Source organism: Pogoniulus pusillus, chromosome 19 (genome assembly GCF_015220805.1).
Source record: "Pogoniulus pusillus isolate bPogPus1 chromosome 19, bPogPus1.pri, whole genome shotgun sequence".
NCBI classification, from domain to species: Eukaryota; Metazoa; Chordata; class Aves; order Piciformes; family Lybiidae; genus Pogoniulus; species Pogoniulus pusillus.
Genome location: NC_087282.1, coordinates 14,364,268 through 14,377,708, shown reverse-complemented (window position 1 = coordinate 14,377,708; position 13,441 = coordinate 14,364,268). Strand labels below are relative to the sequence as shown.

The 13,441-nt window shown below is 44.5% G+C and overlaps 1 protein-coding gene across 4 annotated transcripts in view; it reads right to left on the bottom strand.

Annotated features, from left to right (window-relative positions):
- The window catches only part of CAPN6 (calpain 6), a 67,847-nt gene extending 54,821 nt beyond the window's left edge, over positions 1-13,026 (bottom strand). For 2 of the 4 annotated variants that reach the window (XM_064159414.1, XM_064159413.1), the window contains exons 1-2: positions 12,918-13,025; positions 2,237-2,411 (exon numbers count right to left, since the gene is read on the bottom strand). In XM_064159414.1, coding sequence (XP_064015484.1) covers positions 2,237-2,401 — 165 coding nt within the window. In that variant the 5' untranslated portion in view covers positions 2,402-2,411; positions 12,918-13,025. Of the gene's footprint in view, positions 1-2,236; positions 2,412-10,845; positions 10,894-12,917 lie in introns of those variants that run through there. The other 2 variants (XM_064159411.1, XM_064159412.1) reach the window with 2 other exon arrangements.
- Between the last annotated feature and the right edge of the window lie 415 nt (positions 13,027-13,441).

Sequence of the window (13,441 nt, the reverse complement as noted above, 5' to 3'; positions counted from 1 at the left end):
ATGCTGAGCCTTTGAAATTATCTTTCTCAGCTCAGTCATTATTTTACAGAAGAGGTGAGATATTAACAGAACCCAATGTCTTGAATCAGCAGCAAAGGATTGCTACAGCTAGCAAATGTTCGCATCAACACCTGAATTCACCCTCTGAACTTCTGGTTGGCAGAGACCAGGCACTTGCGGGGTACGAGTCATCTTAGCCTGAAGCAAACATCTCAGGTCTATCACTTAAATCACACCCTAAATACATTAATTCCTCTCCACTGCCTGGTACTGGGAGCTGGTAATGACTGCCTGCATCCATCAGACATTATGAATATCTAATCCTGGGCAAGGCAGGCCCATAAACTGCCTTGGGCTGAGCAACCAAAGGGCTGGCAGGAACAAGTCCTCCCCTGGGCTTCAGCAGGCCAGAAGAGGAGGGGACAAGACATTGACTGTCAGGGAAATCACAGCCAGCAGCCTGACAAGAGGGTCATCTGTCAATAATTTTGTCAGAAAATGTCTGTCTGACAAAGGTGATTTTGTCTGTGAAATCAAGTTTGGCACTTCCAGACGTGAAAAACATTTTGGCATTTTTACACTGTTTTTACTTCTCATAATCCATCACTGGTGTGGAACGTCACAAACAAATGCAATAGGGAAGCAAAGCAAAGCAAGACCCAAGCTCATTTTTAGACAAATCTTCTGACACACTCAGACTTCTTTCCTGCTTAGAATAAAATACAGAATTCAGAGTGATACAACTCGCCAATTCCATATTTCAGCCAGCTCATTTCAGGCGGTGTCAGTCCTTCTGAGTACATTTACTACCCGGTACTGAAGTACAGTGTTATCAGCTCCTGTGTACAGCCAAAACCTTCTAGCCTGTGGACTGCCAACTGCACACTGTGCCACACTGCACCCAGAGAAATCAAGACCCAGTACTTCACATAAGCAGTGCACAGTGCTCTTATTTGTTGGATGATCTTTCTGTAACAAGATTTCTCCTTGAGAAGTCACAGTGTCCTAGGGAGACTGCCCAGGAATGACACAGGGCCTTTTGTGTTCACCAGTTTCTTAATACTGGGGTGCCACAGAAGTAACACTACCCTGTCTTTGTTCTCTTTCCCACAGAGACTTTAAAGGCACAAACCAAGTAATTAATGTCAGATTGTTAATGATCTATCACTGTGAGCCTGACTGGAATGGGCAAAGAGAACATATTTACCATTGCAGGTGCAGATCTAAGGACAAAAAACAAGTAAGACAACCCCTTCACCCCTCCTTCTCTTTTCTTTCTCACAGCCCTTTTTCCCATTACAGCAGAATAAAAACCCTTTGGGCCATACAAATACTCTTCCTAAGCATTTACTGTGTCTGACCACCACCAAGCATCTAGGATAAGTGAACCAAGCAGGAACGTATTTGTGCAATGAAACTAAAATATCAGCTTTCACCTCTCCTTAGAAAAGCTTGAGATTCCAAAGGTACTTGTTCAGACACCACCAACAGCAACTGCAGCAGCACTCCCAGCTCTGTGTGCACGAGTGCCAGCATCTGGAGATGCTATCCACCACCTATGTAGATGGTGGCAGACAGGGAACTGGGTTGCACCAGACAGGAAGATATTGTCTATTCAGCAAATAAAACCTAATTTTCTATATTTTTGATTTTTTTTTTCTCGCAAAGTTTATATCTAACTTTAAAAACTAAGCACAAGAGACAGCTCAAGGGGACAGTAGATCAAATAAAGCTCAGATTTTTATTTTTTTTACAATTACTATGTGTACACACCAGGCCCTCAGAAGTGACCAGAAGCTGAAGAGAAATTTCATTTACCTTAAAAAACACTTTTGTCAACACCGCAATTTTGACAGGCACATATCCACAGACTGATGCAGGAAACCAAGTAACCACTCTGTTACTGATATTCTTAATTACTGGTGTTCTTAATTAAATAGAAAGCTGATCACTGTGGCCAAAGTCACATCACACTGTTGCTTATTATTAGCCATGCACTGCAAAAAGCATGATTATGCTACACAAAAGGCTTCATTTTGGACTTTATGGTAAGGTATGGTTTTGATTTTGGACAGCAGTGTGATACAGAGGGGCTGCTGTCTGAATCACACAGTGACAGGAATCAAATGGGGAAAGGAAAGGAGAATATACTCAAATAGCTCTGTTTTAGCACAGGGAAGGTAACAGAAGTGGAACAATAAGAACACCACCTCTACTCAAGGAAAACAGCAATTACCTTTGGGCGCTTCCATTCAACTTTCCTTGGTGGTGCAGACTGGTAGAAAAGGGACTCATCTGAGGCTGGGAACTCAGGATCTTCAAAGAGCTGTTTCTGCTGGATGCACTGCTCTTTCAGCTCATGGTACTTCTGATCTCTGAAGAGCTGCACTGATGAAGACATCTCTTCCTATCTAGATAAGGAGAACATTGGCACGTATAAGTTATGAAGGCCCTTTAAAGTCCACAGATGATTCCACTGACTGGTCTTTTACAACAGAGCATTATAACTTGTTCTAAACAAGACTAATTACTTATTTCTGGTAAAAAACACAAGTTAGATTAGCAGGCTACAAACCCAGAAAACACTAAGAAGACCTTATATATTAGGATGGTAATTTTAGCTGAAGAGAATTCTTAAACCAGGTGAAACATTAGATGAGTCCAGATCAGGCACAAACCCAGCATTTTGCTTTGTCTAACTGATTGGAAAGGTAACAGAGAGGGCTTGGCTCTCAGTCTGTACCCTGTCTGAAGGGATGGATCATCCTTCGTTCCACTTAACGCCTAAAGAAAATCAAAACCAGATTTCTACAGTTCTCCATCTTAAATTAAGTGACAATACTTTGGCTGGTACTACTATCTTTGAACTTTCGATTACATTTCCAGGAACTGAATCTCTAGAGTGGCAAAGATTTGCAATAACTGATGAGAACTTAAACATAAAAATAAAATCTCACAACAAGAAAACTCCAAACCCAAGCAACTTGCTCTCAGGCTTTAGTTCCCAGAACTGTGACTAACTTGGCAAGTCTGCGGTCACAGCCACAGCTCAAATCAATTGCTTCTAAAAGTCTATAAATCAACTACAGAAATCATTCAGGATAGTCTGAAGTCTGAGAGACATGAGGAATCCTGCCTCTGTTTAAGGAGAGTCTGTGAAGAGGGGATCCGAACTTCCTATTTGGAAAGCTCTTGTGCATCAATCCCTCTCCTTTCTCCCCACAAGTTAGAGACCTCTCCTCTCTCCCCACAGGTTAGAGATGCATCTCCCCTTCCTCGAATGACCTACAGCAATAAAGACACATGCAGGCTGTCCTGATGTCAGAGCATAAGAATTAAACAACATGCATGCACTCACATTGTCCTAGCACCCTTCTTATTGTGTCCTCTCGCAGTGATTTCAGTGCACGAGCCACTTGCAGAACAAGCTGGATAAGATTCCAGGAGTTTGGAGAAAACTAAACCAAGCTGGGCACAAGCCATACAAGGCATGCAAGTGAGCACAACGGGAGAAATGCTGCAGAGTAATGAACAACATGTGGAAATGGCAAATTCATCTGCGTCATTTTTCTTGTCAGTGAAACCTTCTGTGGCCGCAATAATCTAATGCTAGTTTTAAGATTCTTTTATGTCTGTCCCTCCTCTCACTCCTCCACATCTCAAAATAAATTAGATGGCCCTTCAAGGATGAGAAATGCTCCTCTAATGCCTCTGCTCATGGGAGTGAGGAGAGTATTCAGGAGTGCTCTCCTCTCTTCTTGCCATTTTGTATCCATTCAAGGCCTCTTATCTATACTCAGTAATCTACCAGTAAGTGGAAGTATCACCTGATTTTTACCATCAAAATTTCACATGACAAAGCAAGAAGACACAGAACCATTTTATCCTTGTTATTTTGACCAGACAAATCTTCAAATGTCAGCTCATTCTTCACTTTTCCCCAGAGCAAAATTCCAGCAATAAATTCTGCATACATCTGGACTGCAGCAACTTTGTGTCAAATCCTAATGCTGCAGGTAGGCACAGAAAAATTCCCGGGCCTTCAGCCCCACCAAAGCTCTCCCCACTTCCAGAACTGGGATCTGGAGTCCCTTAGTGACTGTGTCATCCAGCTTCAATAAACCAAACTATGCTGAAATTAACTGCTCCAAACCAAAATGGCTCACTGATACCGTGTCCGTTTTGGCAGCTCCCTTTTTCTAAAGGGCTAATTTCTTGTTAACTGTCTCCCTTGAAAGAAGAAAAAGCCACAAAGCATCTCACTGGGCAAGGCAAATACACTTGCTTCCTCCCATACAACAGCTCCTCAAATGCAAGTGCAGAACAATTTGTCATTTATACAGCTCAGGGACAATAGAAAAAAGAAGTTTGGCTAAGGTGTGTGGGATATAGATGATACCATGAAAAGTGCCAGTCTTGCTTGTTTAAAAATTCCCCACAAGCTCACTAACATTCTAACCTGAGCCTGTTCACAAGATCTGCTTGTTTTCAAGACAGCCCCTGGGAGATAAGGTTTTCAGCTGTCACTGCCCAATTCATCAAGATAGGGCTTTAATGACTTCATCCCCCCACCCTTTCTCCCCTTCTATCTGCCAGACAGGCTTGAGTCCTTCCAGGATTAACACCCCGTTGCACAACAGCCAGTCTCGTAGCAATGCACAGAATGCGGCCAGAGCACAGCACATGAAATCAAGCTGCTGCCTGCCTCACCCTGGGCTCCACGGGGCAGCACTCGCCAAGGGGAACACTACACAGGCACAGGCCTCTTCTGCTAAGACGCTGACCTGCCCATCTCCATCTCTCTCTGCCGTCCAACAACCAACTCCATGGCTTAGAGCCTCAGACTCCCAGGGCTGCTCCAACCTGGCTGCTAGCTGCTTCCTGTCTGCTCAGGGCATGCTGAGCTCTGGAGCTGAGCTGAAGTCCCACCACCATCTGGTGAAGTGGTAGGAACCCAAACCACCCTTCTGAAACACAACAGAAGCCTCTTTTTCACGTTGCAAAGTCCACAACAAAGAATGCAAATGTAGCTTCTATACAACAGCCTAGTGTTTGGAGCATTGAGGATGGAGGCCCACAGCTGAGCCTCTTCTCTTCTGGGGTGTTCACCTACCTGGACATGGCCTAACCTGGCTGAGACAGCAGGCAGCTGGCTCCCACTCCAAGGTTTAAACAGCTCCCACTTTTTGACCCTCAGTTGAACAGTGGACCTTATAAACTAAGACTCTCACTCCCTCTTCTTTTCTTCGGGTCACAACACACTGTAGCAGAGCCTCCCCTACTCTGTACCCGACAGATTCCCCTCTGGTTTGGCTGACACTTGTAAAGTCCAGCTGGGCTGAGCAAACAGCAAGCAGGGCTTGGCAGCTGCTCTTTCCTGGACTCCCTGCACTGTCATGTGATGCTGTGCACAGCACAACAGGGGCTAAGAAGCATGGTCCTAAAAATACCATGCCATGGTTCACAGACCCACTTTTGTGCTGTAGAGAGCAAGGAGCACTCTAAAAAGCAATAGAAGAGAGAGAAAAGGAGGGAATAAAAAATCCCAACCAGCTCTACAGGTCAGTCATTCTTGTGGTTTTATTCATTTAACCACAGAAAAATAAAAAAAACAAAACTTTGTGTCTTTTCCACCCTCTGAGATCCCCAGCACTTCATCCTTCTGTTGTGAACAGCCCCACAGCTGACCCCAAGGGTTCTATAGAACCATGGGAATAATCCCCCTTGATAACAGGAGTACAGGAGGTCCCACATCTCACAGCTTTCAACCGCTGAGCTTTCAAGTCTTCCTCAGACTCTTCTTCTGGCAAGATCCCTATTTTGATTGGAAAAAGGATTTTAAGCAGAACAGTGAAGATGAGCAAGTGCAGGTCCCCTTTGAAACTGAGCTCTGCGTGTAGAGTCCTCTCCTCAGCCTGAGCATTTCAATTTTACATAATCTCAGAGATGGTTCCCACTCTCAGAGCCAGCAAGAGTAGAGCTAAATCACATTCAGCATAGTGGCAAATACTAACTCCTGGCATTCACTTGAAATCCAGTTCTTCACAGGAGTATTAAGATGGAGTTCAAGTAGTATTTCCACTATCTGTTAGTATTTGTTTACACCCACATTGTCCTGATTTAAACTTCCCCCCCCAGCTGCTACAGAATATCCCCAACAAACAAGACTGACTAACTCTCCAGATGGGCGCGGGAGAGAAAATTACACCCTTGCTACCATTAAATTAATGCAATGAGCACACAAAAACTAACAGACGTAATCTCAGCTCATGTCTGAGCTTAGTTACATGGACTAACACAGAGTTACACGGAGTAACTAGGCAGTACACAGGCTATAATGTCAGAGAAGTTACTGCAGCTGCTAGGCCAACTGCACCCCTGAGCAGGAAGCTGGATCGCATGTGGAAGCATCCCTCCCACTCCCATCCCTGCAGGAGGAGTTGCAAGGACACAGAGACAGCAGAACTCCCGAGGCAAACACCGCCAAGCAGCTGCAGTGTACCTCCACCCTCGATGAAACTCCCCTTTCAGGAAAAGACTTGGTGTATTGTAACACAGACATTTTATCAGTCACCCTGCTTTGCTGTTCCAGTTGCAGGACTCAAAGGAATTTCCCTGCAGAGCACCAAGACTAAAAGAGCAAAGTGCATTTCCAGACGGCATTTAACACCACAGTTAAACAGCTTACAACATGAAGCTGCTCCTTCCAGCAAGTAGATCCTGAGATGAAACTGCCCAAGCTCACTCACACCCCAGCCTCAGAACCACATGCCTGCTGTTCCAGGAGGTCTAGGAAGATCACAGAGGGATGCCAGAAAGAATACACACAGCATATGCTGTGCTGTGGTTTTGAGATTGTCATCCACTTGCAGGTACCAGGCTTGCTTTTGGTTCATGGAAACAGCAGCCTTAGCACTAAGAGACAACATCTGGTTCTTGGGTTGCTCCTTCACAGCTGCAGTTGGACTCCTGTCTTGACAATGTACAAAAAAAAACCCCTCCCAACGATGTTGTTTCAATAGTCACTTAGCACCAAACCTCGACAGCAAAACAGGGACTCAGGTATGTCACTATTTGCAAACATTGCTTAGAGTGTTCCCAAACATCTTTTTCCAAACTCAGAGCAATTAGATCACCAAGTGCTTCCCAAAAAAGGAGCCCTGCAGCCAAAAGCTTCAAATTCCTGTTTTGTTTTAAACTAAAGGCATTTCCAGGGCTCCAGCTGGAAAAAGTTATTGCCTTCTCTTCCTGGACAGAAGAATCACAGGTCCTTATGAAGCAGTAACTTCACAAATTTGTATTCAGAGGCAGGAGAACTTAAAGCTGCTGACAAGCTTCCACTTTACATATGCTGCAGTTTTATGATCTTGGCTGTTCCACTGCACTGGTGGATTAAAAGCACCACTGCCCATAACACAGAGTATCTTTACTGGTACGATTTACTCTTTCAAAGTCTTTAAAAAGTTAAACCACATTGACTGCCTTGGGAGCCTTTATGCTGGATTGGGCAACTTCTCTTACACATAAGCCAATATAAAAGTATCAAGTCACTAAATCCATACGGTGAGGTTGTGCTATTTCATTAGTAAGAGCATATTCAATTTGGATGAGATTTGCAGCATAAGATAATTTAATAGCACCTAGTCCAGTATGAATGACTGTGGCCTCAGTGCTTTTAGTCTCAGTCATTTTGAATGGCAAGGCACTCCCTGCCTGCATGGAATGCCAAGTTTTATTGCATGCTCTGGAGATACCATGATTGTGACCCTAGCCCTCCTTTCACTGACTTTTTGGATTTTTCAATGAAATAGAGTTAATTTTACTATTTATGGCCTTTGTATAGGCATATAAAGGTTTCTCTGTCTGCTTCAGTTCAACAATCGGCTGAGAGGGGACACAAGCATTTGTCTTCTCAGAGAAGTGGGAAGGTGCCAACATTGTGCCACACAGCATTAAAACTGCGAGAGGAAAACATGTATTTTTGTCTTACAATATCTGCCATATCTTATCACCTCTGAGCAGAAATGCAGAGGAGACTTGTTAGACACCACAACAGGATTGGCTACAACCTGTTTGCTTTCATGGCCAGCATCAAGGACTGGCAGAGACATCTGGCTACAAACCAAAGCTTTACTACAACTACTAAAACTAATCACAACAGTTGCACTGCAACATCATAGTGCTTAAGCAGGCTTTTCTTTCTGGTCTCACTGGGACAGAGAGACTTTCTATAGCACTTTATCTGTGAGCCAGAATGCAGCTTGTACTGCAAAGCCTGTGTCCAAGCAAGACAGCTCAAGAAGGTGGGTACGGAGTCAGGACCAAGTCTCCTGCTCCCATACAGTCAGGAGCTGAGCAGGAGCTCTGCCAGGTACCCTGATATTGATTTTCACAGTTTGTTCTCTCTCCTATCTCATTTTCTAGTCAATTCCTGGTGAGATAAAGGCAAGCCTGTTCTGACCCTTCAGGAAGGGACTGCTGCAGCCAGGGCTCACAGCCTGTGAACACTCTGCAGCCCTTTGGAAAGCAAGGTGCTGGCTAATGCATGCTGCAGCCCCATTCCACAGCTGCTCCAGAGTTCAGGAGCACAAACTGAGGGTGAAGATGAAAAAAACCTACACTTAAAATTGCCTATGGCCAAGGGGGAAGGAGTTCATCCAGCATGAGCAAAGTAGCTAAATGTGTAGTGCTGCTGGCGAGAAGTGTGCATGATCTTCTCAGCTTGAAAAGTAAAGGCAGCCTGTATGCCTTCATGAGGTTACTCACCAGTACAATGCTGATTTCATTGTCAAACCTACTCAAAATCCTGGCAGAACACACTCAGAGAAGGTAAACACTGGCTTTACTTCCTCTCTCCTCACCTTTTCTGAGAGTTTAATCCTACAGTAGTTGTCAGTGAAATAGCTTTTAACCATTTTTGTCTCTCCTTTTGTCTTCCCTTTTTAAAAAGGAAAAGAGTCAGCAGCAGAGCAGACTTTTGCCTCCACCTGATCAGTTTCCAGGTGAAACCTTCAATGGCTAAAATGCTTAAAGGGCATTGTGTACACAAACACAACGCCAGGGCTCCTTTCCCTCAATTCCACTAAATATTGCAAGGACCAGGCTGCCAGGGCCCAAACTCCCTGAGATGGCATGCACAGCTGCAGCAGGAAGGGTGCCAAGGTGGGTCCCTCAAGGGGAGTCCAACAGCCTGGCTGCTCACTCCCAACAGAGAAGCACTTCTCAGAGAGAAGGCAGAGGCTACTGCTACCACAAGGCAGCACATGCTGCCCTACTGCCTCCAACCAGACTAGATAAACAGGCATTGTGTGGCTTTTGGTCCTGTTCACACACAACAAACAAACTGCTGTAAGGCCTCCTGCACCAAGAATCCAAGGGGCTCAGCCAGAGGAACAATTTGTTTGACAGCACACCTGGGACTCTATGGTGTATTAAGCAGCTCTGTGGTACTGAGCCTGTGCTAAGTTAAAGGCACACAAAGTCCACAAGCTATAGGCATATTTGGCACTTAACAGTTTAGGCATTACACAGTAGCTTGAATCAGTTTATTTTAGACTACATCTTAGCCCTAATGCCCCAAAGTTTTGTTTGTCCCCACTGCAGATGCTCAAGTTCCTTGCTCAATTTCAGAAATCCAAAACTCTCCACATATCAGGATCCTGAGGGTCTCTGACTCCAGGAGCACCTCGGGTTACAGTGCAAGGATGAATATATGGAACAGATCAACATATTCATATTTGTCTGCAGTTGACATTCAAGATCAAAATGCTCTCCTAAACAGCCCTGTGAGCATGTGCTACCTTTCAGTAGGTCTCTGAAGCAAGTACTTAGGGTGGACAGTTGTATTTCAGGATAGCAATTACTACTTGCTCATTTTATACTGCTGCTTTGTTTCCTCACTGAAAGGAGCACTGGCTTGGGCTATGTATATTGCAACGTCATCTTTTAGCTAAGAAAATGCATCTCTTTCTTTAGCGAGGCCACAGAGTGGCTATGGAAGACATTTACAAGGGTCTGCAGGAGTTTCCCAAGTGCACAGGTGCCTGCACACTTCAAAAAACTTCACCTCCAGCAGCTTCCACTACAGCTTCAAAACCAGACAGACTGGCAGCTAACAAGAGAGTGCCTGTGAGTACAGCAGATGCAAATCGTTAATCTAAATCAAGAGATCAATAACAAGCTGTGAAGAAAACCATAAGAGCAACGTCTGTTGATTTAAGCCCAACTTTTCTGCCAGAACCACAGGACACAACTTTCATCAGAATTCCAGCATTTCTCCATTCTGCCTTTTCATAGGAGTCAGTTTAAAATAAGACCATGATTGCAGACTAATGGGTAACTCCCCACCAGGCCACTCCATTATTTTATATATCCACTTATCTATTTCTTTAGATACAGTATAAACTCTCTTCTTTACAAGAAATATCCACTTGAATTTCACAATGAAAGAATCCACAGAGAGCTGACAGTGTTTTGGAAGCTCAGAGACAGAATGGAGAATGGAATTATATGAGCACCAAGATCAAATCACACTTAATCAGCCCAGTCCCCTTACTAAGTAAAAATGTTAACAATGCCTGCCTAGAGAAGACTAGCTTTAGACTGGCTATTGCAGAAGAAATGAGAGCACCCATGCCCTGCAATAAACCACCACGAATGCATGGCTCAGGGTTAGCACACAGTTGAGATGTGACTTTCTGAAAGAAATGGACACTACTGCAGTAGACAGAAGCACTTTCTCACTGTGCTGGCTGAACTGCTGATTATGAGTAACAGAGTTTTCACCCAGGTGATAAAGGGGCAGACCATGCAAACACCGGTTTACAGGCTACCTCTGGTACTTACCTGGCTGCGGTCTGTCCCTGCTCTTAGGCACATCAAACTCCAAAATGATTCCTGCACACAAAGATCCCTTCGGCTTCTTAACCTGGAACTCTTTGGACTGTACCAAGATCACATCACCAGAGGGGTGTGTTTTGGAATGACCCTTCCAGTGATGAGTCACAAGGACATCGGGAAACTTTCTGAGCCGACCCAAAATGCAGAGCCTTGTTTACTCCCGGTAAACTAAGCTGTTCATTAGCAGCGACTGGGGCAGCAACTGTAAGTGAACTCTTAAAGACGGAGATGAGGCGAGGCTGTTTGGCAAGAGTTGCTGGCAATTTTTGTGTGTGGAAAACAGGGCAGATTGATGTGCATCATGAAAAATCACGCTCCTTATTAGTCTGCACGCTCTCCCTCACTTGCATAAAGCCATCATCAATGTCCCTGCATGCACCTTCCAGTAACAGCCTGTTGAGGCTGCAGAGAGCCACAGACAGCTTCTGTGAGACTCGCAGGTGGGTGAGGTTAGCGGAGGCAGCCAAACCCAGTGGCTGGCTTTGTGCCCTTTACTCTGAGCACCATGGTGAGCTTAGAGCAGCCTCAGGAACAGCTCACATTTGCTGCTGGGGTCTTTCTCCTGCATGGACTGTTCGTGGTCTAGAACTGCCTAATTGCACTATTCCCATTTCACTTGTGGGCAGGGAAACAACCTGAATGAGGAAGAAACCCTGTATGGGAAAGCCACACAAGAGGCTCAGCCCCAAGGAAGCTGAACTGCTCATGGGCTCTGCACCACTGCAATTCATCTGTCCTCATCTCTGAGCCTTCATGAACATGCCCATCCTCATGCAAGCACTCATCCCACCTTGCTCCTTTCTCCCTTGATAGTAAAGGAGAATATATCACTTCATGAGGATAACAATGGAATTTAGAACTCTGAAAGTAATGCATTTGTCTGTCTACAGTGAAATGAAGAGCAGGACAAAAAGAAACTCCCACTAAGAAATGGTTTTGGTAAAACCAAACCATGCTCTGCTCAGCCCCAGACTCATTATGCATAAATCCTAAGCATTTGGATTCATTTGACATGAATTCTTTCTCTTTTGAAGACTATAATACTTTTGTTTTACCATTCTACAACTTTTATGTATTAAACACAGCCCAATTTTTGAACAAGCACAATTTCAGAACAAGTTACAAAATCTCATTTGTACCAGTAGTTTTAAGTGGACTCTTTATTTTACCATAACTGGTCTAAGTTTACACATTCCTTGTCTGCAACTTTGCTATACAGCAACTCTCCTACTTGCCTAAAGGAATTTAGATCTCGGGGAAGGAGTTACACGCAGAAAATACTTTGAAGATTAAATGTTAAGTAGTCTCATAATTTTTTTGTACTGCAAGGTTTGCTGCAGGAATATTTGCTCTCTTATAAAGCATTTACCCAACTTCCTTTTGAATGCATGCTGAAATTTGGACAGAAAGTCCCTGGAAGTTTTAACATTTAATGAGTAAAGGAGCCCTGCATACTAAAGCCATGTGTTTTCAATTCATGACTGAGAAAGCAAACCAGAGTTTAAATCATAATAACAATCCAAAACTTGCCTATATACACACACTGTGATTCATTTGCATAGCTGAGGAAAGAACATGAAAAATCCACGGGAGAACAACAAAATTCTACTTTATGTGAGCTGATAATAAATATTCACAGCTTATATAGACATCTACTCACAGTAGCTGCCTTTGATCCAGCATGGAACAAAACCTCGACAACTTTTCAAAACCTTGACAACTTTTCATACAAATATTAAATCTGACAGCATAATCCCAAAATTTCATGTGATTTATCTCAGCTGAGGAAAAGCTCTTGCTAGAAGCAAACAGGAATTCCTTTAGACAGGCAAAATGAGCCACATTAGCAGCAACCAAGGACAATCAGTCAGCTCTAGTCCCTCTGCAGAGCCACGACAGAAAAAGCTTGTAACTCACTGGGAAACGCCAAAGCATTCAAAGAGACATGCTCACATACATCGCTGTGGCCTGGAAAGAGGCCTCACTTACAACGGATAGTTAACTTTCCAACATCATACCTGACATCCATAGATCCAGTAGCCTTTACCCGTCCTGTTGTCCTCAGCAGGAGCAGCAGCACACACTCCTTCAGGCTGGCGTACGTCCATTACTGCGTTGCACCTCCGGGTGTCTCAAATTTTATCCAGGTGTCTCCAATTTTCTCACTGCTGCACAACCTGCTAACACGCCCAGAGCATGCCCCACCCACCACATTCTCCTCTGCTCTAGACTTGCTGTTTTCCAAACCTGACTTGTGCCTGCACCCACAGCAGGCAAATGGAAGCCCAGAGATGGCCCTTTGCATAAAGACACGGCACAAATAAACAACAAAACTTGCACCTATCCTCAGAACACATCCATATCTCCATAAACACATGCCCTCCCCACGCAAGGGGACACCTTGCCTTTTCCAACCTTAACGACTCTGCGCTTCTGCGACTCTGCGCGCCCCCCAGAAAGCAGCCCTCACGTTCCTGCCGCACGTGGTGCCGCTGGGTGCTGTCAGCTGTGCCTAACACGGGATCGCCTGCACCTGCGGAGG